Source organism: Phocoena phocoena, chromosome 5 (genome assembly GCF_963924675.1).
Source record: "Phocoena phocoena chromosome 5, mPhoPho1.1, whole genome shotgun sequence".
Taxonomy (NCBI): Eukaryota; Metazoa; Chordata; class Mammalia; order Artiodactyla; family Phocoenidae; genus Phocoena; species Phocoena phocoena.
This window is the reverse complement of record NC_089223.1, coordinates 7,871,641-7,898,924: the sequence shown is the minus strand read 5'-3', so window position 1 is coordinate 7,898,924 and position 27,284 is coordinate 7,871,641. Positions and strand designations below refer to the sequence as shown.

At 42.6% G+C, this 27,284-nt stretch overlaps 1 protein-coding gene across 3 annotated transcripts in view; it reads right to left on the bottom strand.

Annotated features, from left to right (window-relative positions):
• The window catches only part of HERC3 (HECT and RLD domain containing E3 ubiquitin protein ligase 3), a 123,431-nt gene extending 100,202 nt beyond the window's left edge, over nucleotides 1–23,229 (bottom strand). For all 3 annotated transcript variants that reach the window (XM_065878102.1, XM_065878104.1, XM_065878105.1), the window contains exon 1: nucleotides 23,004–23,229. In XM_065878102.1, the coding sequence (XP_065734174.1) occupies nucleotides 23,004–23,229 (226 nt within the window). The remainder of the gene's footprint in view (nucleotides 1–23,003) is intronic.
• Nucleotides 23,230–27,284: the final 4,055 nt, after the last annotated feature.

Genomic DNA, 27,284 nt, shown 5'->3' with positions numbered 1-27,284 from the left:
ATTTAGAAACTTTCCCATGATATAGGTCTCTTTACCCCTCTCCCCTTTAAGTTATAGTAATCTTAAATATTACACCTGCAAACATTGAAAACTATCACGACGTTATAATTTTTCATTTCAATCATCAAAATATTTTTAAAGAATTCAAGAAGAGAATAATCTATTATATTTACCCAGATATCTACTATTTCTGTTGCTCTTCCTTCATTACTGATGTTCCAATATTCCTTCTGGTATCATTTCCCTTCTATCCAAAGAACTTCCTTTAACTATTGTTTAGTACAGGTCTGTTGGCTGTAAATTTTCTGCTGTTTCCTTCATCTGAAAATGACTTTGTTCTACCTTCACTTATGAAGGCTTTTGTTTGTTTGTTTGTTTTTGCTGAATATAGAATTCTGGGTTGACTTCTTTTCTTTCAGCACTTTAAAAACACTGTGCCACTTACGGCCTCCATAGTTTCTGGGGTGAAATCCACATTCCCCTATAGGGAATATGTTGTTTTTCTTTGGCTGCTTTCAAGTATTTTCTTTGTCTTTAGTTTTTAGAAGTTTGATTATGATCTGTCTTGGTGTAGGTTTCTTTGGATGTATCTTGCTTGGTCTACTGACTTCTTGAATCTGTATATGTATGTCCTTCACCAACTTTGGAAATTTTTCAGCCACTATCATTTTCAGCACCACATTTTTTCTCTTCTCCTGCTAGGACTGACATGAATGTTAGCCCTTCTGTTCTTGTCCCACAAGCCCCTGACACCCTGTTAATTTTTTCTCTCAATATTTTTAAAATTTATTACTCAGTTTGCATAATTTCTATTGATTTATCTTCAACCTCACTGATTCTTTCCTCTGTCATCTCCATTCTACTATTGAAACCATCCAGTGAGTTTTTCATTTTGATTATTGTATTGGTTCTTCTTTATATCATCTATTTCTTGGCAAAGAATTTCATTTGTCCATTTGTTTCAAAACAGTATGAGCCGGTTTGTTGGAACATTTGTACAATAGCTGCTTTAAATAAAGTCTTCATCAGATAATCCCAACATCTATGTCATTCCAGCATTAGCATCTGTTGTCTCCCCCCATGCTACTGGAGATTTCCCTGGGATTTCATACGCTGAGTATGATTGTATCATGAACATTTTGAATATTACACGACTGTGGGTCTTATTTAAATCTTCTGGAGAATGGTAACACTTTTGTTTTATTTTTCAAAGCCTTTGCATGCTATTTGGATTTGTGTCCTGCATGCGCCACACAGTGGCCAGTCTGGAACCTGAGTGGTGGTCTATTAGGTAAATTCTCAAAGTCACTTACATGCTAAGTAGGATTAGATCCACACATACAGCTCAGGGATGAGCCCAAGAGCTCATAGATAACTATATGGAGTTGCTTTCCCAAGCTCCTCCTTCTCTGAGATCTCTCAGATACTTTCAGGTTTCCTGGGGCTCCCTTTTTAGCCTACATACTGTACTTCCACAGCTGTGCTTGCCTCTGGGCCAAATGGCAGGAAGACCAGAGGGGGAAAATGGTAAACTCATTGCCAGTTCAGTGGTACTTCGCATTCTGGTCTTCTGTCCCAATCCACCTGCTATTATTTGCTTTTCAGAGCACTCAAATAGCTGCTCCATGCATTGTATCAAGGTTTTAGAGTTGCATTCAGTTGGAGCCACAGGAAGGAATGTGCTTACTCTGTCCTGCCTGGAACTAGAAACCCAGAGTCTGACTTTTAAAGTAACATTTTTTTTTCCTGCTATTTGTGTGTGTTCACAAACTGTCTTTGTTCCACTTGGCTAAATTAAAAAAAAAAAAAAATTCAAAGGTGTAGCTTTCCCACAAATGTTCAAACTACAATTGTGTTTAACCTAAGAGCTGGATTCCCGGCTGTGGGCAGTATCTCTGAGCAGCTGATGCTTCATTTTAAGTTATCTGAGCATATCAAACACTTATTTGCTTGATCCTGTGCTTGACTGCCCAAGTTTAAACGATCATTAAGCCAAATCTTTTTAACTCAAGAATCAGAGAGAAAGACTAATTACGACAAAATTCAGAGTAGTAGGTCTCAGTTCAGGGCCAGGTGACTTTAATATTGGGCGTTAATGTTCACACACAAAGCCTGAAAACACTTACACACTATGAAACATGTTTGAGAATATTTTTTTAAAGTCATAAATCTAAATTTACCGTGTATGCATTTAGATGCAATAAGCCAAAATCACTAAGTCAAGTAAAACATATGGAGGCCTGTCACAGGCAATGGGAAGGGAGAAGACTGTGTTTCTGAGTCATTAGCACTTCACTAGTCAGAATAAGATCAGCTGCAGTGACTCCGTTATTTTTAGGAACTCAGAATTGCCAACTATGGCATAATCTAATGCTGTAAAAGGATTTTAATAGAGAAAGAGTGTAAATTAGAAAGCTACCGCACAGCTCTGATAGAGGGAACCCTAAAAGCAGAAGGGACCACTGCAGCGGTGATTCAGCGGCATATATAACTTGGTATAGTTAAATGCCCAAGTCCACCAGTTGATAATTCAAGACGCCTCCAAGAAGACTGGAATCTTCATCCTCAGCACAAAATATTCACAGTCCCCAAAGTTCAGCTCACAGGTTACCATGGATGCTTCCTCCTTCACAGTCCCCCAAAGTTCAGCTCACAGGTTACCATGGATGCTTTCTCCTTCACAAAACTTTTGCTTTTTGTACAATGACAGCTCTGGAGCACCTGCTTGGGTACCTACAAGAATTGGAGCGTAAGCTCCAGGAAGACTGTCTCTCATTAAAGAAATGCTGGGGAACACCTGTTGAATATATAAAGTCTCCAGTATCAAAATGCAGTCAGGCTTTAAGATGTCTCAAAGGACTGCCAAAAAAAATTACATATTACGGTGCTATAATTCCTAATAAGGAGGGGAAAACAAACTGGTTATTTCAAATCACTGGAGGAGTTCAGGGGTATTTCAAAGCATCATCACCCTTTATGCGGGAATGGAGAAACTAAAACATTTTCGAAAGATACATGAATCACAGAAGTGACAGAACCAAGACCAATCCATTTAGAAAATAAATTAATCTGCACTGGATTTACTAATACAAATAGAACATTGTTAAGAAAGCCCAGTCCACCCTGCCACACCGCCCCTGCCCCCTGCCCCCTCCCCCCGCAAGCCAGACCTGTATGTCTCCTTTACTACATGAGGCTTCCTCACATAGGCGTGATCAATTATGACCTCCATTTCCAGCCCCTCTCTCCCCTCTGGAGAATTGGGGGGGGGGGGTAGGGCTGAAAATGCCAAGCCTCTAATCATGCCTGGATCTTTCTGGTGACCAGGACCCACCCAGGAGCCCAACAAGAGTCACCTCATTAGAACAAACGATGGGGCATTCCCTGGTGGCCTAGTGGTTAGGATTTCGTTCGAGGGCCCGGGTTCAATCCCTGGTCAGGGAACTGAGATTCTGCAAGCTGCAAAGCGCGGCAAAATAAAAAACAAAAAACAAGATGCTCCTAGTACTCTCATCACTTAGAAATTCACAAGGCTTTCAAGAGCCCTGCACCAAGGAACGGGGGGCGCAATATATATATTAACAACATTAGCACTACTTTACCTCCTTAGAGCTCAAATTTTTTAACTTTGGCCTCCTTGCAAGGCAGCGAAAACCCATGGATGACCCAAAAGAGAATAAAAAACCCTCTATATGAAATCACAAAATACACTGAGATGCTGACATGTTTTAACTATGCGATCACAACAGAATACTTTCCACCCCACTTCTTTTCCAAGAGGCTGTGTTAAAAGTATTTTTTACTCACCATTTAAACTGTAGTAAATGTAAAAACTATCTTTGATTAAATCAAAGTTATAGCAACCACAAGTTGATTAGCTTTTTGAAAAAGAATGAAAGCCCAGAAAATTGAAGTTATGATACAAATCCAAACTGTATCTCCCAAAAAAGTAAAGAGTAGACACCTGATATTAGTATATGTCCGATCAGTACAAACTTCAAGGCAAGCATTTTGACAATATTCCAGAAGCTTTAGAATTCTGCATGTTCCTTGATCCAACAGGCGAATTTCTACAAATGTATCCTAAAGGAATACTATAGGCTGCATTGCTAACAGAGAATGAGAAATTGAGATTATACGTTATAAGTTGAAATGTGCAGCCATTAGAAAGACTGATATAGATCAGTATGAACATAATCATGGAAAAATATTCGCGACATATTAAGTGGAAAAGAAAGGTACAAAGAAGTATTACAATGTGGCCCCATTTGAAAATTACATTGATGTTTAAGTATTACAATGTGGCCCCATTTGAAAATTACATTGATGTTTAAAAAATATTGGAAGGGTGTATTTCAAGGCAAGAATGTTTTTTGTTCAGGGTGGTAGAATTAAAGAGTAAAACACTCTTATTTGCTTCTTGCTTATGGGTATTTAAACTGTGAGCAATACACATGTATTACTGTTGTAACAGGGAAAATTTTTAAGCTTTTTTAAAAGGACTTTTTACCACTTCCCTCTCTTATTCACATCTTTTTTCAACAACTCGAAATTTTTTCATGGGATGTAGCAACAGGAGACCATTTCCAAGACGGCAGATTGCTTACTGACTATTTTAGACTATATGCGACCTTATAAACAATATCTCTGTGCAACCACAGTGCAAGAGGAGATGCTTCTGGAGGGGCTTCCTAAAGATAGCTAACCCCACTTGATGTTTACAGATTGGGTCAATTTTTATCACAGCAGGCAAAAACATCTCTGCACTGAGATCTATCTACTTTATCTATGGAATTGTAGTCCTCTGTCCATTTTCTTTTAAAAATGTGTGTATATAAACTCTCCAGTCAGAATTGAGAGACAGTCAGATTGGATTGATGCTCAAGACCAACTCTTTGCAGTCTGTTTTAAAAACCTCTTTAAGGATAAACACACAAAAAAATAAAACACAGATGGACGGAAAATGATATACCACGCTAACACTAATCAAAAGAAAGCTGAACTTGCTATACTCATACAAGGCAAGGTAGATCTCAAGACAAAGAATACTATCAGGGATAAAGAATGATATTTCATGATGTTAAAAGGAACAATTCATCAGGAAGATCTGACGATCTTAAATGTGTACATACCTAATAGAGCTTTAAAATATATATAGCAAAACTGATAAGAGTCAGAAGAAATAAGCAAATCAGCAATAATAGTCAAAGATTAGGGATTCCCTGGTGGTGCAGTAGTTGAGAGAGTCCGCCTGCCAATGCAGGGGACACGGGTTCGTGACCCGGTCCGGGAAGATCCCACATGCCGTGGAGCGGCTGGGCCCGTGAGCCATGGCCGCTGAGCCTGCGCGTCCGGAGCCTGTGCTCCGCAACGACAGAGGCCACAGCAGTGAGAGGCCTGCGTACCACAAAAAGTAAATAAATAAATAATAAAAAAAAGATTAACACTATTCTCTCAGTAACTGATACAACAAGTAAACAGAAAATCAATAAATATACAGAAGATCTGAACAACACTATCACCCAACTTGTCTAATTGACAATTTATAAAACACTCTATCCATCAACAACAAAACACACATCCTTTTCCACTGTACACAGAGTACTTACCAAGACAGACCACAGTCTGGACCGTAAAACAAATCTGAATAAATTTAAAAGGCCTGAAATCATGTAAAATATGTACCCTGACCACAGAGTATTAAACTAGAAATCATTAACTGACAAATATCAGTAAAATCCCTATATATTTGGATGTTAAACTACACATTTCTAAATAACCTATGGGTCAAAGAAGAAATAAGGGAAATTATTACAAAATATTTTGAACTGAATAAAAATAAAAACAGCCAATTAAAATGTGTGGAATACAGGTAAAGTGATGCTTTAAGGAAATTTTTAACATGAAATACTTATTAAAATAGAAGTGGCAAATCAGTGGTTTAAATTCTGCATTAGGAAATAGAAAAAATACAGTAAATTAAGCACAGTAAACAAAAGAAAATAATATAAAAGTACAAATCAATGAAACAAAGAAAACCAAAAAAGATTAAAAATAATCACTAAAACCAAAACTTTTTCTTTGAAAATATTAATAAAACAGATTAACCCCTAGCCAGTCTAACCAGGAAACAGAGAAGACACAAATTACCTATATCAGGAAAAGAAATGTTACAGACATGAAAAGGATAAGGGAATATTGTGAACTATTTTTTGCTAATAAATTTGACAACCTAGATGAAGTAGACAAATTCCGTGAAAGATACAAACTATGAAAACTCACCTAAGATGAAACAGATAATCTAATTAGTCCTACAACTTCTCTAAAAATTGAAATTGTAACTTAAAAATGTCCCCACAAAGAAAACTATAGCCTCAGATGGCTTTACTGGTGATCCTACCAACCGTTTAAGTAAAAAATAATAACCTCTAATAAACCTGTATATAATATAGACAAACTCTTCTAGAAAACAGAAGAGCAAACACTTCCCAACTCATTTTATGAGGCTAGCATTACCCACGTAACAAAACCAAAGGCACTGCAAGAAAACAATAATCTTTATGAACATAAAATGCACAAATCCTAATAGAAGTTTTAGAAATCAAAAGCAGCAATATATAAAAATTACCAAGTGAGATTTATTCCATGAGTGCAAGGTTGGTTTAATACTCAAAAATAATCAATGTATTTCACCATCTTAACAGACAAAAAGGAAAAGTCCAAAAAGAAAAAAAGAAAAGCAATACCATCACTTCAATAGGTACAGAATAGCATTTAACTAAATTCAACACTCATGAGTTTTTACAAAATGAATAAATATCAGAGAACTTCTTCAACTTGATAAAAGGCATCCAAGAGAAACCCACTGCTAACATCACACTTAATGGTGAAAACTAATGCTTTCTCTCTAAAATCAGGAACAAAGTAAGGACGTCCTTTTTTTTTTTTTTTTACAACCTCTATTCATCATTGTACTAGAGTTCATTCTGTAAAATAAGGCAAAAAATAAAATAAAATAAAACAAAAGACATACAGACTGGGAAGGAAGAAATAAAACTGACTTGAATTATAAACATTGTCATTTATGTAGAAATTCCTAAGGAGTCTACAAAAAAGCATAACTGGAACTATTAAGAGAATTTGGCAAAGTGATTCAAGATCAATACACAAAAAATTAACCATATTTCTATGAACTACAAAAAATTAGAAATATCATGTGTAATGACATCAAAAACATTATAAATTTAGGACAAACTATGTGCAAGACCTGTACACTGAGAAAGTACAAAATATTGCTAAGAAAAATTAAAGAAGACCCAAAAATGGAGAATACACCATATTCATAAATCACAAGATTCAACATCATTAAGACGTCAATCCTCCCCAAATTGATCTATAGATTCAGTGCAATCCTAATAAAAATCCCAGCAGGTTTTTTGATAGAAACTGAAAAGCTGATTCTCAGATATATATGCAAAAGCCAAGGACCTAGCACAGCCAACACAGTTCTAAAAAAGAAAAGTTAGAGGATTTATGCTATTGCTCTGAAGATTTAGTATAAAAGCTACAGTAATCTACATAGTGTAGAACTAAGGATAGACATGTACATTAAAAGCATAGAATGTCTAGAGATAGACCACCACACATATGACCAATTGGTTTTCAAAGGTGCCAAGGTAAGTCAGTGTGGGATAGTCTTTTCAGCAACTGGACTGAAAACTGGATATCCATATGCAAAACATGAACCCTGTCTAGAGACAGACCACCACACATATGGTCAACTGGTTTTCAAAGGTGCCAAGGTAATTCAATGGCGGATAAAGTCTTTCCAGCAATGGTACTAGAAATTGGATATTCATATGCAAAAAAATGGATCACAGGCCTACATGTAAGTGCTAAAGTATAAAATCTGAAGAAGAAAACTTAGGAGAAAAATCACTGTAATCTTGAGTTAGGTTAAATTCTTAGGACACAGAAAGCATAAGTCATAAAAGCTAAAACTGATAATTGGATTTCATCAAAATAAAAAGTTTTGCTCTTCAAAAGACACTTAAGAAAATGAAAAGGAAAACCACTGACTGAAAGAAAATATTTTCAAAATGTATCTCTGATAAAAGACTTGTAACTGTTCTTTATGTATTCAGGATACAGCTCAAAAATAGGACAAGCAATTTGATTTTTTAACAGGCAAAATATGTGTATACTTTGCCAAAAATAAGACATATGAATGGCTAAAAATAAGCATGTGAGAAGTTGAAGATCATTAGTCACTAGCAAAATGCAGATTAAAACCCCAAGGAGACTCCATTATATATATCAATTTGAATGGCTAAAATTGAAAAAGACTTGGGACTTCCTTGGTGGCACAGTGGTTAAGAATCCACCTGCCAATGCAGGGGACACAGGTTCGAGCCCTGGTCCGGGAAGATCCCACATGCTGTGGAGCAACTAAGCCCGTGCGCCACAACTACTGAGCCTGAGCTCTAGAGCCCATGAGCCACTACCGAAGCCTGTGCACCTAGAGCCCGTGCTCTGCAACAAGAGAAGGCACAGCAGTGAGAAGCCCGCACACTGCAACGAAGAGTAGCCCCCACTCGCCGCAACTAGAGAAAGCCCGCGCGCAGCAACGAATACCCAACGCAGCCATAAATAAACAAACAAACAAATAAACAAAAGACTGACAATACCAAGTGATGGTGAGAATGGGAAGCAGCTAGAACTTTTATAAACTGCCGGTGTAGGTACGGTCACTGAAAATCTGGAAGTTTCTTATAAAGTCAAACATACACTTACCATATGAACCAGCAATCCCAATTCTGGGAATCTGCTGAAGGAAAAATGAAAACATATGTCTACACAAGGACTTGTACTCAAATGTTCATAGCAGATTTACTCAAAAAAGCCCAAATCTGGAAAAAAACCCAAATGTCCATCAACTGGTTAACAGATAAACAATGTGGTATATCCATAAAATGGAGTAATACTCAGCAAACCAGCTACTGATGCAACAATACAGAAAGAACCTCAAAAGCATTCTTCTAAGAAAGCAGACACAGGAGACTACCTCATGCAGGATTCCATTTGTGTAAAATTCTAGAAGTGTCAAAACTATGGTGACAGGAATTCCCTGGCTGTCCAGAGGTTAGGATTCCATGCTTCCACTGCAGGGGGCATGGGTTTGATCCCTGGTCGGGGAACTAAGATCCCACGTGCTGCACGGCATGGCCAAAAATAAATTTAAAAAACAAAACAAAACAAAACACTGTGGTGACAAAACGTAGATACAGGGAAAGTAGTTGGTGTGGAGATGGAATAGACTACAAAGGGCATAAGGGAAGTTTTGGTAGATGAAAAAATGTTCTCTTTCATGATTGCAGTGGTGGTTACCTGATTCTCTATGACTTCAAAACTCATTAAATTGTACACTTAAAATCGGTGAATCCCACAGTATGTAAATTATATCTCAACAGAGCTGTTCCAGTGATTTCCAGTGACCGTGCCATTTTACATTCATACCAGTAGTTTATAAAAGTTCTAGTTGCCCCCCATTCTCACCATCACTTGGTATTGTCAGTCTTTTTAATGTTAGCCATTTAAATTGATATATAATGGAATATTAGGGGTCTCAATAGAGCTGTTAAAAATAAAGTACACCAGAAAAAGTATGAGCTTATCATATACAAGATATTTTATTAGGGGTCAAAAAAGAAATAAGATTAGTTCTGCCCTCAAGTTCACTCTGACTGAAGAGGCTGAAGAGGCAAACAAGGCATATGAACTGACGTTACAGCACAGGGTAATGAAAGACACATGTGCGGACTGCTAAACGCAGCCCACGTGAGAGGCATCTAATCCACCCTGTGGTGGAGAGAGAGAGTTAGGAAAGGCTCCTTGGAAGAGGTAACCTCCAAGATGTGCCCTGAGGGATAAAGAGCTAGTTCTTCACTCATTCATTCATCTATCCATCCAAAGTGACCCAAAGTCACAGCAGATTTAAAGATTTCATTATAATGAAGTAAGTCCAAAGACAAAAATGGGTACAGCACATTATGAGAGGACAAAGGATGAGTAACAAAGCCAGCCTGAGAGGGCCTAGGGAAAGCTTCCTAGGAGTAAACACCCAGAGTGGCGTCTCTAAGGCAGGGATTCACAACAGAAAGTGACCAGCAGAAATCCCTTAGGAAACTTTTTCTAAACACATATACCTGAGTCCATCCCAGCTTCCAGAATCAGAAACATTTAGGGAAGAAGAACAGACACCTGTAGTTTTTTTTTAAGTTGCCAGGTGATTCTGATATTAAGAAACACTGCATTGAAAAGCTTCACAACACTGGATTTGGCAACGATTTCTTGGACACCAAAGGCACAGGCAACCAAAGAAAAAAAACGAACAGGACTTCATTGAAATTTAAATATTTTGTTCATCAAAAGATACTATCAACAGAGTAAAAAAAGGCAACCCACAGAATGGGAGAAAATATTTCCAACTCACATATCTGGTACGGGAATAATATATAAAGAACTTCTAAAACATAACAAAAAATAAACAACCCAATTCAAAAATTGGCAAAGAACTTAAATAGACATTTCTCCAAAGAACATATATGAATGGCCAATAAGCACACGAAAAGATTCCCAACATCACTAATCATCAGGGAAATGTAAATCAAAACTACAATGATGGGCTTCCCTGGTGGCGCAGTGGTTGAGAGTCCGGCTGCCGATGCAGGGGACACGGGTTCGTGCCCCGGTCCGGGAAGATCCCACGTGCCGCGGAGCGGCTGGGCCCGCGAGCCATGGCCGCTGAGCCTGCGCGTCCGGAGCCTGTGCTCCGCAACGGGAGAGGCCACAACAGTGAGAGGCCCGCGTACCGCAAAAAAAAAAAAAAAAAAAAAAAAAAACAGAAAAGGATTCATCTGTCTTGAAGTCTTTGGCTTCCTCCAGTCTCTCCCGTCACAAAGCTTTCACTGGTTGGTTCCATCCACACGCACTAAAGCCTGAAGCTCCCCCTGGCTAGACACCTGGGGATCAGTCCTAAGGTCTCAAGACAGCTCTGTTTGGCTGCAACAGGTGTGTCCTCTCATCACTGCCAAAGTTAACAGTTCCTCTAAGCTGTGGACAAACTTGGAATAGCTTTTATGACACAAAATATCTAAATCAGGGCAGTTAAATGGTACTCAGAAAGTGATTTAACAAAGAGGTGGTGGTGAGGTGGTAGAATAAGAGTTTGGTTCTGCTTGAGCTCATGAAATGATAAGGAAAAGAAACTCTGTAGGTCAGGGGTCCTGCCCAACCCCGGGTAAAATGTACTGGCATTCTCCCCCTACCCTGGCATTCAACCTATGTCTAGTGGTGGTGCGTGCGTGCGTGCATGTGTGTGTGTGTGTGTGTGTGTGTTAGAGAGAGACAGAAAAAGAAGGTGGAGGGAAAGAGAAATATTGCCCATTGTTCTCTGGGCACTGGCCCACCCCTTCCCACCCCTAATCACATTTTGTCAATTTAGATATATACAAAGCAGCTGTCAGGAATTCCCTGGCGGTCCAGTGGTTAGGACTCTGCAATTTCACTGCCGGGGGCCTGGGTTCGATCCCTGGTCGGGAACTAAGATCCCACAAGCCGCAGAGCACGGCCCCCCGCCCGCCAAAAAAGAAGCAGATCTTTACAAAACCTGTACGAAACCTGAAGATGAGTCCCCCTCCGAGATGCTTTATGATGAATCAGAATAGTAAAGAAGAAAGGAGACAGGTACCTAGCCAGTCTGAATTGTACCCTCAGTGACCAATGGAAGAGCATGAAATAGTCAGAATGACTAGATATTTTTCATCGTGAATGTCTCCATATCGCATATATTAAAGGCATTCACCAAAGCTTTTCTACCTCAAGAGCTACTTTCAGCGAAGAAGGAAAAACAGAAGGATGGGTAAAACATGGGCTGACACAAAACTTCCAACCTCTCACCCAAGACCAGCTGTTTCGAGGTCTCCCTGTCATATGCTACCTCACAGTAAATAAAAACACAATTACCTCAGCCTTCTCTCCTTCATATGCAGGGAACAGTGTTCAACTCGTGCCTCCTGGTGAGCTCAGCACGAGCGCTGGTCTTCACGGTTCCAACTGTCCCTCCTCTCCTCCGCTTCCCCACATTCTCGCTTTCAGCGGCGCCTAGACGACTGCCTCCACCTCCTCGAAGGAAGCCAGGGGATCTGCTGCCGCAGGGCATCATGGTCCCTACCCTCCCACACTCCTTTTTCTGACTTTGGGCCCAAACGGCCCCGGACTACAGGCAGAATGTGGAACTTGCTGTCCAATCGGCACAATCTATTTGCCCACGATTAGTACTATTCACACAGCACTAGGCCAATTCCAAACCAATAAGCAAAAGACTCCTTTCATGGGATAAAGTACAACCGACCACGAATCTATTTGAAGCAGGAAACAGGTTTTTTCAATTAGTAAGGACTCTCTGCAAGCTAATCTGACTTTGCAATGAGAAAAAGAAGCCTTAAAACTCTCTCCCTAACAGTATGAACAACTCCCCAAAAAAGTTAAAGGGCTGGGCTTCCCTGGCAGCTAAGTGGTTAAGAATCCGCCTGCCAATGCAGGGGACGTGGGCTCGAGCCCTGGTCCGGGAAGATCCCACATGCCGTGGAGCAGCTAAGCCCGTGCGCCACAACTACTGAGCCTGCGCTCTAGAGCCCGCGAGCCACAACTAATGAGCCCACGCACCTAGAGCCCGTGCCCTGCAACAAGAAGCCACCGTGATGAGAAGCCCACGCGCCGCAACGAAGAGTAGCCCTGCTCGCCACAACTAGAGAAAGCCCGCGCAGTTAACGAAGACCCAACGCAGCCATAAATAAATTAAATTATTTTTAAAAAGTTAAAAGGCTGAGATGCTATTGTGATAGACCTCACTCTGTGCTTCTCAGACACTCAAATTTTAATGAGGGAAATCATATTCCTTTTGAGAGACTGAGTCCATTGCAAATGTTTCCATTTCAATAGTTGACGGTACCAAAGGAGAAAAATATCACAAGAGCGAAAATAACACTTTCAATATAACAGGCCACTTCTGGCATCAAAACAAACAAACAAAAAAACCCAGCCTAGTGGCATAGCTTTACCTTGTTGGTGAGGCACTCGAAGAATACATGCAGGCTTTAAATGGGGCCCAGCAAATGTTACAACCTCATTAGTGGGCTAGAGAATTGGCAGGAAGAAGGAATATGCATCACTAGAGAACTCCACTCCCATCCCCCACCCCCGACTTACACATAAACTCATACCCTCACATTCTGAAGAAAAAAAGAAGTCTCTGAACACTGGAAGATTTGTGTCAATCATATTAAATGGATGTGCATACTCAAATGGAAATTTACTTATTGCTGCAGAAACGTGTGGCAGTAAGGGATGGGAGGGATCATAAAGGGTGTACTTTAGAGTCTGTTTCATGATTTTAATTAGTTTGACAATTAAATGAGGGACCACTAATAAATGAACGCCCGATTCACGGACCAGGTGATGCCACTTATCAGACCACTCAATCTTTGCCGTCTTTCTAAAACTGGGTAAAACTGGTAAGGTTTACTGAGCTGAAGCCTCTGAGTCTACTACAGCTCTCTCTGGAGTTGTTCTGTGTGGCACCAAGTCCACTTTTAGTTCTGTGAAGCCTAATAAATGGAAATCTTTACCATTCAAGTCACTCTTTTATCCTTCATCCTTAAAATTCAGTGATTTTCTTTTTCTTTTTTCTTTGCGGTAGGCGGGCCTCTCACTGCTGTGGCCTCTCCCGTTGCGGAGCACAGACTCCGGACGCGCAGGCTCAGCGGCCATGGCTCACGGGCCCAGCCGCTCCACGGCACGTGGGATCCTCCCAGACCGGGGCACGAACCCGTGTCCCCTGCATCGGCAGGTGGACTCTCAACCACTGCGCCACCAGGGAAGCCCCTCGGTGATTTTCTTTAAACACAGATCACTCTAATCTTTGTTGACCTAACCCTAGCAATCTCCCAGAGCCCATATAGAACATGGCAAAGTAACGAAATTGAAAACCCATGAGACGTTTTATATATTTAACACCCTACCTACGCTATGTGCCTACCATATTACACTCAGCACTGAGATACAAAGGTGAAGAAGACACTAACACAAGAAATACACAATTCCACATCGTGTATCGTATAATAAACACTAAAGAAAGTCATTGCCGCGTGATAACAGCCCTTAGTGTTTTTCTAAAAGCAGATGTGAAGGTGCTGAGCTCATAAAAGGAACTACAGCTCCTAACACGGGGCAAAATGTAGACTCCACGACTCAAAGGCATTCGCTCGCACACAATACGAAACGAGACGCTACGCGCTGCTTACCTGTCGGCCATCATCCCCTTCTTCCTTGCACCAGAACTCTCAAGGCTGCTGGGCCCCGCCCCAGGCCTAGGAGACAAGCCCTGACGGTGCTAATCAGATGATTCTTCTTTCACTCATCAGGCACGCCAGTGAGTGGTCTAGGGCAGGCATGTAACCCAGGCCTGGCCGATGAGACTAAAGAAGACGTATGCAAGGGGGTTCCTGAGAGTTTCCCCATTGTGAAAGGTGACACAAGACACTACCCTTCCTGTCTGCTTTTGAACACAGCTGTGTGAGGATGTGATGCTGGGAGCTGTGGCAGTCACCTGGTGACCATGAGGGGACAAGCCCAAGTAAGAAAGTCAACCAACTAAGGACGGCAGAATAGAAAGGTGGGAAGCACCTGGGTGCTTGATGGTGTCAGTGTGCCCTCTGGTTTAACCAGTCCTAGAAGTACCTCTCTATGGACTTTTGATGTGAGATCAGAAATTTTACTCATTGTCCATGCCACATTTAGTTTAGTATTCTGTTACTTGCAACTGAAAGCATCCTGTTACAGGCCCATTTTATTTTTTTAACACCTTTATTGGAGTATAATTGCTTTACAATGGTGTGTTGGTTTCTGCTTTATAACAAAGTGAATCAGCTATACATATACATATGTTCCCATATCTCTTCCCTCTTGCGTCTCCCTCACACCCTCCCTGTCCCACCCCTCCAGGCGGTCACAAAGCACCGAGCTGATCTCCCTGTGCTATGTGGCTGCTTCCCACTATTTTACATTTGGTAGTGTATATATGTCCATGCCACTCTCTCACTTCGTCCCAGCTTACCCTTCCCCCTCCCCATGTCCTCAAGTCCATTCTCTACGTCTGCATCTTTATTCCTGTCCTGTCCCTAGGTTCTTCATAACCCTTTTTTTTTTTAGACTCCATACATATGTGTTAGCATACAGTATTTGTTTTTCTCTTTGACTTACTTCACTCTGTATGACAGACTCTGGGTCCACCCACCTCACTACAAATAACTCAATTTCGTTTCTTTTTATGGCTGAGTAATATTCCCTTGTATATACGTGCCACATCTTCCTTATCCATTCATCTGTCAACAGACACTAAGATTGCTTCCATGTCCTGGCTATTGTAAATAGAGCTGCAATGAACATTGTGGTACATGACTCTTTGAATTATGGTTTTCTCGGGGTATGTACCCAGCAGTGGGATTGCTGGGCCATGTGGTAGTTCTACTTTTAGTTTTTTGAGGAACCACCATACTGCTCTCCATAGTGGCTGTATCAATTTACATTCCCACCAACAGTGCAAGAGGGTTTCCCTTCTCGCCAGCATTTATTGTTTGTAGAGTTTTTTGATGATGGCACAGGCCCATTTAAAAACAAAAAAACAGGGATCAGACAGGTTCAGACTCCAGGGTAATCTCTTCTTAGGCCATTGCAGCATGCAGAAAGCAAACCACTTACCTTCTTTCAGGTCATGTATAATCCCGTCCGAAGACTCACCCCCATCAAAGCTAACTGGAAACCTAAAGTAACTGCCTACAAAATGCAGCTGGGCTCAGCATCAATGGATTGCAGTCTACTTTCTGAACCTGCGGTAAGATCAAATCGCCTGGCCATGTGTTGCCAAACCACTTCAAGTCCTCCAGGGGCATCACGAAGTAGCCCTTGCTGCGCGAAAATATCCACAGTGGCTTCATTTGCTTCCCCCGTCTTTGCAAATTTGGACAAGAATGCTGGGGGCAATCTTAATCATGGTGTAGAGATGTCCATATGTGCAGAAGCAGTTTTTACAGAGTTCCTAATATATGTAAGGTGCTTTTCTTGGGACCAGTAAGGTAAAGGACCCAAAAAATGGAAAAGAAAGAAAAGACTGTCCTTTAAAACTCAAAATATAAAAATAAGCATAACGTGTGAAGTCTCTCTTAACGTCCCTAGCCTACATCATTTCCCTCCCCTGGATGCATATACCATTCATCAGACCCTACAGTGTTAAGGGAACCTATAAAAATGATGAACACAATTATTTATATATGTATAAATATAATATATACTTAATGAATTTATTATTTGTTTATATTCTGGAATAGGAGGATCAAAAAGTTGTAATGGAAGGTGTTAAGACAAATTACTATTATAAGCAGTGACCATAGCTAGCACTAATTGAGTTCTTATTGATACTTTGGGCCAGCATTATTCCAAACACCTGATATACAACTTACTAAATCCTCACAACAACCCTAATAGGTAGATACTATGAACATTATCCACATTTGACAACTAAGGAAACTGAGACACACAGAGGTTAAGCAACCTTCCCAGAGTCACGCGGCCAGTGAGTGGCAGAGCCAGGATTCTAAGCCATGAAGTCTGGTTCCAGAGTCCACGCTCTCATTCGTTATACTGCCTGCATAATTAGCTAACACTCCAAATTAAAATCATTCACAATAACGAGTTCAATTGCTGTGAGTTATTTAATAATTATATATGATAGAAATTGCCAAACATGTCTGAATAATGAGAGAAAAAATGACTTGAAATCTGTAAGCGTATGAGACAGTATCTGTTGGAGAGTGACCACAGATTTCAGCATTACATGCTATTAAAGGGCATCTACTCAGAAAGACAAAGATTCCGGTAGCTCTTGAATCACTGTGAAGTATCAGCGGACTAGATAAACTCCATCCACATTGATAAATTCAGAAACATTTCACCTATCCTTGATCTGTCAAGATCACAGATCACCAAGCTAGACAAGAGTTCATCAAACCTGCCAGACGATGAAATCACTGTCACAACACAAAAATTCAAGGGTGGACTTCCTAAAAATCATGGGACATCCCTAGAGACTGACACCATCACCAAAGCGACCCCTGAACAAACCAACCTAAGATAAACCTGAACTTCATATGTGCGTGGTGGAAAAGATGACACTTCTTAGAAATCAGAATTCGGCACTCACTGTTGGTGAGCTGACTTAGACCTAACTCTCCACCACAACTCTTATTTTGACACGCTTAGGACCTTTATCTCTTGCTCGGCACACGGTGAACTGCATTATGTAAACTTCACAGGGACACACCTTATTCCCACCTGGCCTATAACCTCCCAAAGGGCAGCTCTGCACTAAAGGTGTTTTGTCCTGACAGTATCTAGAACAAATGGGGAACCTAGTAGTCTAATCACTCCGTAAATATCTGCTGACTGAATGACTGAATGAGAAGTAAGTAATTCAAGGAAATAAAGGAACAAAGAACATGAGGTAAATTGCGAGGCAAAAGGTATCCGCCTGAGATGTGAATTATCATGTGTTCTGTTCCCCAGATTCTGTGGTACTCAAAAGAGCATAAAACAAAATGACAGTCATCTAATGATTTTAAAGATGAAAGGGAACTGTTTCTCCGTACCTTTAATCAAAGCACCTGGATCACACGCGGTATTCAACCAGTAAATTAAAGAATACAAGCTTCTTGGTGGCCAAGTTTGTATCTTTGTTTCTTTTATAAGGGCTGAGTGGAAATTGAATATAAACAAGAAAAACAACTTGAAAATAAAATTCTATTGGCCTTCCCAATCAGTCTGACGTTGAAAAGATATCCATGGACAAAATTCCAGGATTATTAAAACCAAACTGTCAGTACCCAACCGAAACTCAACTCTCTTTCCTCTTCTCCTTTACATACACCTGGGATAATTCTACTGACCTACTTTACAGAACTATCACGAGGATTAACCAGCTTAAAAATGAGAAGCACATCGACAGGAAGAGAGCTTGCAGTAGCTATAGTTAACCACTTCTACAATTAACAAATGAACTGAGCCTCTTGTATCAGGGCGCAAACCACTGTGTTAATTACTTAAAAGGACACTGCAAATTTTTAAAGCACAAATAACATCTCACATGGAAGAATGTGCTAATAAGTATATATTTTATAAGACATTCAAATGTCTTTAAGGAAAGCAGGCTGAGTACTACAAACAGAAAAAAAGTAACTGTTGATCAACCACACCAGAAAAACAAAATTACTAAATGACATTTGCCCCTGATCCCTAGGCCTCTGGACCAGAAAGCTGTCCACTCAGCCGTCAAAGCCGTCAGCACCTCCACGGGGTTTGATGACTACCGTTCTCATCATCAGAGCGATGATGAATTTATGTAACCCCTCCCCCACCCGCAATTCCTACTGCGGAAGAGATGGGCCCCTAACAAGCGCAGCGTTGAGATCTGAATATCTGCTATGGCACCTTCTGCCTTTCATATCAGAGTTTTATGCCCATGGAAGCACGCGTTGCAATGTTAGGAAGGCATTACCGGATTTCTTCTGTTTCCTTTCAGCTCAGTTACTTTGCTTTTCGGCAAAAACTGATTATTATGGCGTCCTTCAGATGCCCTAGAGCAACCTGATAAGCTGCTTGAAAGTGTTACTTCTACCAGCGTTACCAGCAACCACAGCTCTGGGAACTGAGGCTCCTGAGATGTTCTGCTTTATAAACCTCCTTTATCAAACAGCAGGAGAGCTGATACATATGGTGATGGGCATTACGGAAATACTTAGACTGAATACAAAATGTGAATGTGAATTGGATTAAATTACCTACAAGAAAGAGAGAAACTAACTCAGGAGGAGGTAAAAGGAACCAATCACAGGTGTGAACCGAACAGAGCTGCACAGAAATGTTAGTCTGTTTATAAACTGTTACTCTTGGGGGTTGCCATGGAAAGGTTTCCTGGGATGTCTAGGCAGAATTTTTATTTACTTATTTATTTTGGCTGAGTTGGGATGCTTAACCACTGTGCCACCGGGGAAGTCCCCAGAATTTTTAAAATTTAACATAGACTAAACGAAATAATTGCATCTACCACAGTTCCTGCCTCCTCAAGACAGGAAGAAAGGTTAGAGGTTTACATAAATTCAGACCCTCCTGATAACATAAGGATTAGCTTAAGCTGAAATCCCAATATGGGAAATCGGAGTATGGAAGGGAAAAGGAGAAGGGTCCCTTCACAAGAAGAGTGGAAGGGCGGGAATAAGAGAAGCACGATAAACTGAGGTAAGTTGTTTGAATTGTTTTCTAGGGGCCACTAGTTCCTATTATAATTTAATAAAATATTTCAAGACTTGCTTAATGTTCAGTTATAGGTTAATCACTTATTTAAAAAAATATTTAGAAAAAAACTCATGTTTTGTTTGCTTGCTTTATTTAAAAAAAACAAAGAGGCACACACGTCCTCCTGTAATGCAGCTCTTCAAACTGTATGTTTTAGGAAATTATGAGATGACTTCATGGGCAAAAACATGAGGAAATTAGTTAATCCTCCTACATTGTCCTAAGCACTGAAACTATCCCTGATTTTGGGGAGGAGATAAGGTTGATATCACAATGTGAGGGAGAGAATGAAGGAGAAAAATGGGAGAGGAGTATGCATGACAGTAATAACCCAACACCTATTTAAAAAGCTGGACATTGAGTTTAGACGGGGCTTTGATATTCTGCCGATAAAAAATGCTTCTAGGGGGCTTCCCTGGTGATGCAGTGGTTAAGAATCTGCCTGCCAATGCAGAGGACACGGGTTCGAGCCCTGGTCCAGAAATATCCCACATGCCGCAGAGCAACTAAGCCCGTGCACCACAACTACTGAGCCTGCGCTCTACAGCCCGCGAGTCACAACTACTGAAGCCCGCGCGCCTAGAGCCCGTGCTCCGCAATAAGAGAAGCCACCGCGATGAGAAGCCCGCGCACCGCAACCAAGAGTAGCCCCGGCTCGCCGCAACTAGAGAAAGCCCGCGCGCAGCAACAAAGACCCAATGCAGCCAAAAATAATAAATAAATAAAATTAAAAATGCTTCTAAGGGTCACAGACCTCTCCACGTTTGGCCAAAGCACAAATGAATGAGTCACGGACACACCTAAGCTAGAACCGGCGGCTGCTGGCACACTGGGGAACATCTGGACCTGCGTAACCAGGAGTTTCAGTGCCTGAGGTGTCCTGGAAACATGCTCCCATGCCACACAGAGACACACGCGACGTTGGTCACACAAGGGCAGTGCTAAGAAGGAGAGAAATCCACGTACAAGGAAAGCACAGTAGCCTCAGAAGCAGCAAACGCAATAGGAAACTATTAGACGTGCTCACGGAGGAAAAACAGAAATCCTTTAAGATCGTCGCGGAGGGCTTTATACCACCGCTCCGTGGCACCTAGAGAATTCCCCCAAAAATGAACTCAGGTACTGTGCAACTTTGCCAGCTAGAGACCGAGTGTAGAAAGGGACACTTCACCATCGGCAGGACAGACTCAAGGCACACGTTCCAAGCGAAGAGCTCTGTCCTTGCGCATCCCCTACATGACCACCTTCTCCCACCTTTCCTTCCCCCCCTCACTCTTTTTAATCCTTCCTACTGCTAAGTCCTTTGGTCTGGGCAATGATGTTGTCTTGCAATGGCAGACCTGCCCACTGCCCCCGGAAGCATGCTCTCTTGGGGGTGGCCTTTTCTCGAGCTCCCTCCCCCAAGACCACAGGGGTTACTCGGGGATGGCATTCCTGTGGACCCAGCCATTACAGGCTGCCCGAAACAGGGTCCCTCTGTCACTGACGTCCCCTCCGTGCCTAGCAGCTCCCCAGGTCACAGCTCTCAATAAACACACACAGAAAACAAGCTCACTCTCTTCTTCCCACTCAGTAAAACTAAACCCAACTGGCACCCAGATTTAGAACGCACCTACCAATGAGAAAATTAAAGAGAGGGAGGCTCCCTCCCACAGAATCTTTCCATTCAATGAGGCACTATTCCGCAGCTGCTACGCCGTTTGCAATTAACAGGCAAGCTTAACCAGCAACAGCAATTTCCGGACTCCACTGCAATCTACACTAGAGCCTGGCTCATTCCAAATTTCAATCGCAAGCACCGGCTGGATCGCGTGGTCGAGCCCGAGAGCCTTCTTGGAACATCGCTGGCTGGAGTCGCTCGCCATCATTCAGCCCTGCCTCCCGGGAGGGAGCAACTGTGGGCAGATGCGGGCTGACCGCCCACCTGGCGCCAGGCGCTCTGGCAGGAGGGCCGGCTGGAAGGATGGCAGATGGCACTCAGGCGTATTCACCACGTTGCCATCTGCACATCTTTGCTATCGCTGGCCTGCAAGGGCTTCGGCTTCCTTTTTCACCTGCCATCCCAGGTCCCATCCTCTGGCCCCAGGTCTTAGGACCAAGGTGAGCCCTGAGGCACCTCTGCGCGGCTGGCTCTACCCGGAGGCGGCCTGACAGACGGCAGGGTCATGGAGAAAACAGACAGGAGGGTGCGAGGACGGCGGCCTTCACAGACTACTTGGGGAGACCTCTTTACCATCTGAATCTCCTTCTTCAAGAGCTACAGAACAGCAGGGAGTCACCTTTTCCAGGAAAGGAGCTGAGGTTTGGAAATACAGAGTCAGAGGGGAGGTAACGCCTCCTCCACCGGGTGTGTCTGGCTCCAGAGTCCCCCCAACCATGGTGTCTCAACAGGCGTTACCACAAAGATCTCCTGGTCCCAAAAACATTCCCTTCAAAGGCTGGCCAGGGTGGGTACAAGTCCTCCAGGATCACCGGTGTAAAGCGGGCCTTACGGGTCTCTTAAAATGGGCCTTGAATGTAGACACTCCCCCCAGACAGGAGCACGCCTTGGGCTGGGACCCCCCCCGCAGGCCTCAGCTGGGGAACAGGGCATGCGTAGGCGCGCCATGCAAGACACAAGTGAGGTTTTACAGGAGGCGAAAAAAGACCTCGGTTTTTTCCAATATGAGAAATATTTTTTAAAGTCAAAAACCTTCCTGCCACTTCCATAACAGCTATATATTTTAATTTTGTATTGTATTCATTGGTTAAACACATAACGATTAGGATTTACTAACTCAATTAATGAACTGGTGGCACTGTGAACTGAATCTTTATTTCAGTGAACAACAGGATCTACTTACATTTGAAAACACGTAGCATGAGGTGCGCTGTACATAGAAAGGTGTACATACACGTGTGGCCCGTGCTACAGACCCCTTCCTAGAACTCCGCAGAGTCCAGGGCCCACGGCTTAGGAGCCCCTAGCTAGAACACTGGGCACTGCTCCAGGTGGGCAGGCCTGGGGCGGCGGCTTCTCAAGGAGGCTCTAATGAGGGAACCAGGAGGCAAAGAATGGGCTAGGAGCCCACAAATCGTGCTTCACATGCTTCACAATCTAGCCTTAAGACCAGCCCTGCAGCCCTTTATCCAAGGGTCAACATAAAAATTAATGATTACAAGTTAATACTGATACATGCTACGGGAGAGAATAACTATGAGAAAAGAGGGAGGCAGGCACAGGGGGAAAAAAAAACTCACCCTAATGCCAAACTGACTTTCCTAAAAGAACACAAAAGAATCAAATTCTCTAGACAAAACCCAGCAAGGCTGTTTTTCCATGAAGCTTTGGCCTCTTGATGTGATTTGGACTGAACAAAAGAGACAGCAAGTGACAAAGAAAACGGCACATGCTAGTGTGAAAAATACTACACAGTCACAATTTAAGACCCTACCTCATCATTTCTCACCAAAAGGAGAGCCTCCCTGAAAGGTCAACGCTTGGTGAGGAAACCTTCGGCCAGCCTCGCCCGTCATCGAGCCTGCCTAGGTGCACTCACCTGGCTTGTTTCCTTCCCTCTCGTGGCCCAGCTGCCCCTTGGTGTTCAAACCGCACGTGTAAACTTCCCCATCCTCCAGCAGGAACACGGAGTGGCTTCCTCCGCAGGCCACTTCCTTGACGCTTCTGTCGGATACAAATCCACACACCTGTGGCTCGGCCACAATCCCTTGCAGGTTAGCGCTCATCCCAGGTTGGCCCAGAGACCAATATCCCCAACATAACATCGTTCTTGTCCTTCAGGGAGTCATGTAGCCTAGAAGAGAGCTTTGTAAGAAAAAAAAAAAGGTGCGGGGGAATCAGAAAAAAAAAATCACTTTAAGGAATAAATGTAATCAATTTTAAAGAAGCCCCCCTTAATATTCTTCAGATACTTTGCATCTCAAAATAAAACATATTAATATTGCTGAACGTAGTTATAATAATAATGCTATTTTTTTGTTTTAGTAAGAGTTTTAAAAAATGTCTAAAGAGAGCTTCCCTGGTGGTGCAGTGGTTGAGAGTCCGCCTGCCGATGCAGGGGACACGGGTTCGTGCCCCGGTCCGGGAAGATCCCACATGCCGCGGAGCGGCTGGGCCCGTGAGCCATGGCTGCTGAGCCTGCGCGTCCAGAGCCTGTGCTCCGCAACGGGAGAGGCCACAACAGTGAGAGGCCCGCGTACCGCAAAAAAAAAAAAAAAAAAAAAAAAAAAAAAAGTCTAAATAAATTTTGTGTAAAGGAACAGTGAACACAGACAGAATGTGGCTTTCAGATCACTGATGAAGAACTGAGTCCAGGAGACTTGCTGAAACAATGTCTGCAAACCATGATGTCAATAACTGTTTTGAAACTACCCTCATGACTTCAGCTTGTCCCCTCTTGTTGCACCTCTCCTTTGAGTTTTCTGGTTTTGGGTTTTTTTAAACTAATTTTGAACTAACTAACTCCTTTAGGTAGCCAATTGTTAATTTGCATAGTAGTAATTCACTACTCAAAACAAAAATTAGAAACGGGGAAAAAAATGCTATCTTCTCTGCCATTCCCTCTTCCACATCCTTCAGGATCTGGGTCAAGCTTCAATTCCTACCTGAGAGCCTCTGGGGACCATTCCAGCCCCAGTCAGCCTGCATCTCTCTGACACATCTACTATACGGCCTTGACTGGAAACTTTCTCTGTCTCTTATAACTTAACTCCTCAGCCAAATTTTAATTGCCTCAGGCAGGGACCACGGCACGACACATACCTCTCTGATTTAGCAGGTGCTCAGTCAACCTTTGGCTGATTGATTACAGCTGACTACCCCAAAGTTCCACTACCATTTAAAAATTCATGCTTCCTTTTCGTACAATCAACAACTAAAACTAGAACTACCATATGACCCAGCAATCCCACTACTGGGCATATACCCTGAGAAAACCGTAATTCAAAAAGAGTCATGTACCACAATGTTCACTGCAGCACTATTTACAACAGCCAGGACATGGAAGCAACCTAAGTGTCCATCAACAGATGAATGGATAAAGAAGATGTGGCACATATATACAATGGAATATTACTCAGCCGTAAAAAGGAACAAAACTGAGTTATCTGTAATGAGGTGGATGGACCTAGAATCTGTCATACAGAGTGAAGTCAGGAAGAGAAAAACAAATACCATATGTTAATGCACACATATGGAATTTTAAAAAGCAGTACCGATGAACCTAATGGCAGGGCAGGAATAAAAACACAGATGTAGAGACTGGACTTGAGGGCACAGGGTGGGAAGGGTAAGCTGCAATAAAGTGAGAGAGTGGCATGGACGTATACACACTACCAAACGTAAAACAGATAGCTAGTGGGAAGCAGCCGCATAGCACAGGGAGATCAGCTCGGTGCTTTGTGACCACCTAGAGGGGTGGGATAGGGAGGGTGGGAGGGAGACGCAAGAGGGACGGGATAGGGGGATATATGTATACATATAGCTGATTCAGTTTGTTGTACAGCAGAAACTGACACAACATTGTAAAGCATTTATACTCCAATAAAGAACATGAAAAAAAAAACGTTATTCTGAGTTAAATGCAATCGTGGGAAGGAAGGGAGGAGAGCTAAGATGCAAACTAGGGATGGGGGGCGGGGCAGGGGGGCAGCGGGGGAGGACAGACCTTTAAAAAGAGCAGCAAGATCGCAGTCTAGTCATAAGTTAATTTCCCCAATTTGCTCAGCTGCTGTATTTGCACTAATCACTTTCTTCATGTTTAACATTTCATGAGTTTGTCTTATCTCTCCTACCAATAATTACACCAACAGCACAGTGCTTACTATCCCGCAGTCACTGTACGAATAAGCATCTTGTATCATTGTCTCGTTTCATCCTAACAACTCTGTACCCTAAGCGCTGCTGTTAGCCTCATTTTCAGATAAAGCAAGGCTCAGAGAGATTGAGAAGCACGCTCAAGGTCACAGTGCTGGAAGGCACACAACCAGGCTAGGAGTCTAGGCCTGAAGCCAACGTGCACGCTCTTATCCACTGGGCTACACGGCCACCCAAGCAGATCTATACATCACCTACTAGAGCAAGAGCACACCCCAAAGAAACGTACGGAGTGATGCAGTCAGTGCACAACACAAGAGGTCTTAGAAACCGGAAAATAAAGGTGCCCTCAGAGAGTGAAGGTAGTCAGAATTGAGATAAAAGGATGAGATTAGGCAGCTGAGGCATTAAGCCATCCTCTTAACCAGACAAATGCAATGTGTCTAAAAATACGGCATTCAGATCTGGACTTCCCTGGTGGCGCAGTGGTTAAGAATCCGCCTGCCGATGCAGGGGACACAGGTTCGAGCCCTGGTCCGGGAAGATCCCACATGCTGCGGAGCAACTAAGCCCGCGCGCCACAACTACTGAGCCCGCGAGCCACAACTACTGAGCCCGCGAGCCACAACTACTGAGCCCGCGCTCATCAATAAAATACAACGGAAAACTATTCATCAATTAAAAAGGGCCACGACTGAAATGCACTTAATGTAAGAGAAAGCTGCAACCCAATGTGGTACGACCTTTCTGAAGAATGAAGGTTAGTTTAAAATAAACTCCTCAAAGGTGTTAGGGAATGCCCTTTTGTCTAATCTCTCTCCTCAAGTCCCTCTTTATCTGGTAACAAACCCTACGTCCTCCTGCACAAAGGTGAGCGTGACCCTGGCCAAGCCACTCAGAGAAGGCCACTCCTAAGCCACTGGGATTGGTGCAGGGAGAGGTTCACACTCCCAACTGGGCCAGAGTCCTCCCCCATTAGGTCCCATGGAGCTCTGATGGAAGACTGCCTCTTGCCTCTGAAGGTAACTGTAGCTGCTGGAAGCTCCCTTCCCTGTCACACAGAGGATACCTGTAAGACACTGGGAAGCTACCAGCCAGAAAGGTTCAAAGACAGGAGACAGAGAGACTCCCACTGATGCTGACTGAGCCTTGGTTCCCCTCTTGCCTAGGGCCAGCACCCCGACCTTCACTCTTCCTGAGTACAGCTGTGTTTCATTACTCATGAATTCCATACTTGTGAATTTGCCTACTCACCGATATTTATTTGTAACCTCAAAGTCAATACTCGGAGCCTTTCTGCAGTCATTCCCAGACGTGTGCAGAGAGGTGAAAAATTTGAGCCACTCCCTGTGCACGTTCCCAGCTGAAGTCAAACAAGACGATGCTCTACCTTCTTGTCTCAACTCTCACACTGTAAGCGAGTGATCTTTTTGACTCAGTGCCACAGTGTTCATGCTTTTATATTGTTCTGTTGGTGATTGTGCTGTTTAAAATGCCCCCCGAGCATAGAGCTGAAGCACTGTCTCGTGTTCCTAAGTACATGAAGGCTGTGATGTACCGCACGAAGAAAGTACCTGTGATAGATGAGCTTCGTTCATGCGTGAGTTCCAGTGCGGCTGGCTGTGAGTTCAATGCTAATGCAAAAAAGAGGAAATTCACTGATCAGTACACGTGGCCGCTCTGGAAAGTGCTCGAGTAACAGCTATAGTGCATAATGAAGCTACAGAAGAGACAGAAAAGCAACTGAGTATGTGGGGATTCGTGAAATGATGCCTGATTACGGCGTGTAGTAGACAGCACTGCTGTGAGGCTGAAAGCCAAAGAGACTTACTGTCACGTTACCCAGGGTCAGGAAAATGTTAAAAAAAAACTCTTCCTGACTAGTGTTTTATGATAAAGAAATATTGTATAGAGTTAATCATTTGTAAGGAATAGGGGTCAAATAAGGTGTCTAAAAAGAAACACACTTTTTTCTAGATTTTTTTTTTTTTCCTTTGGCTGTACC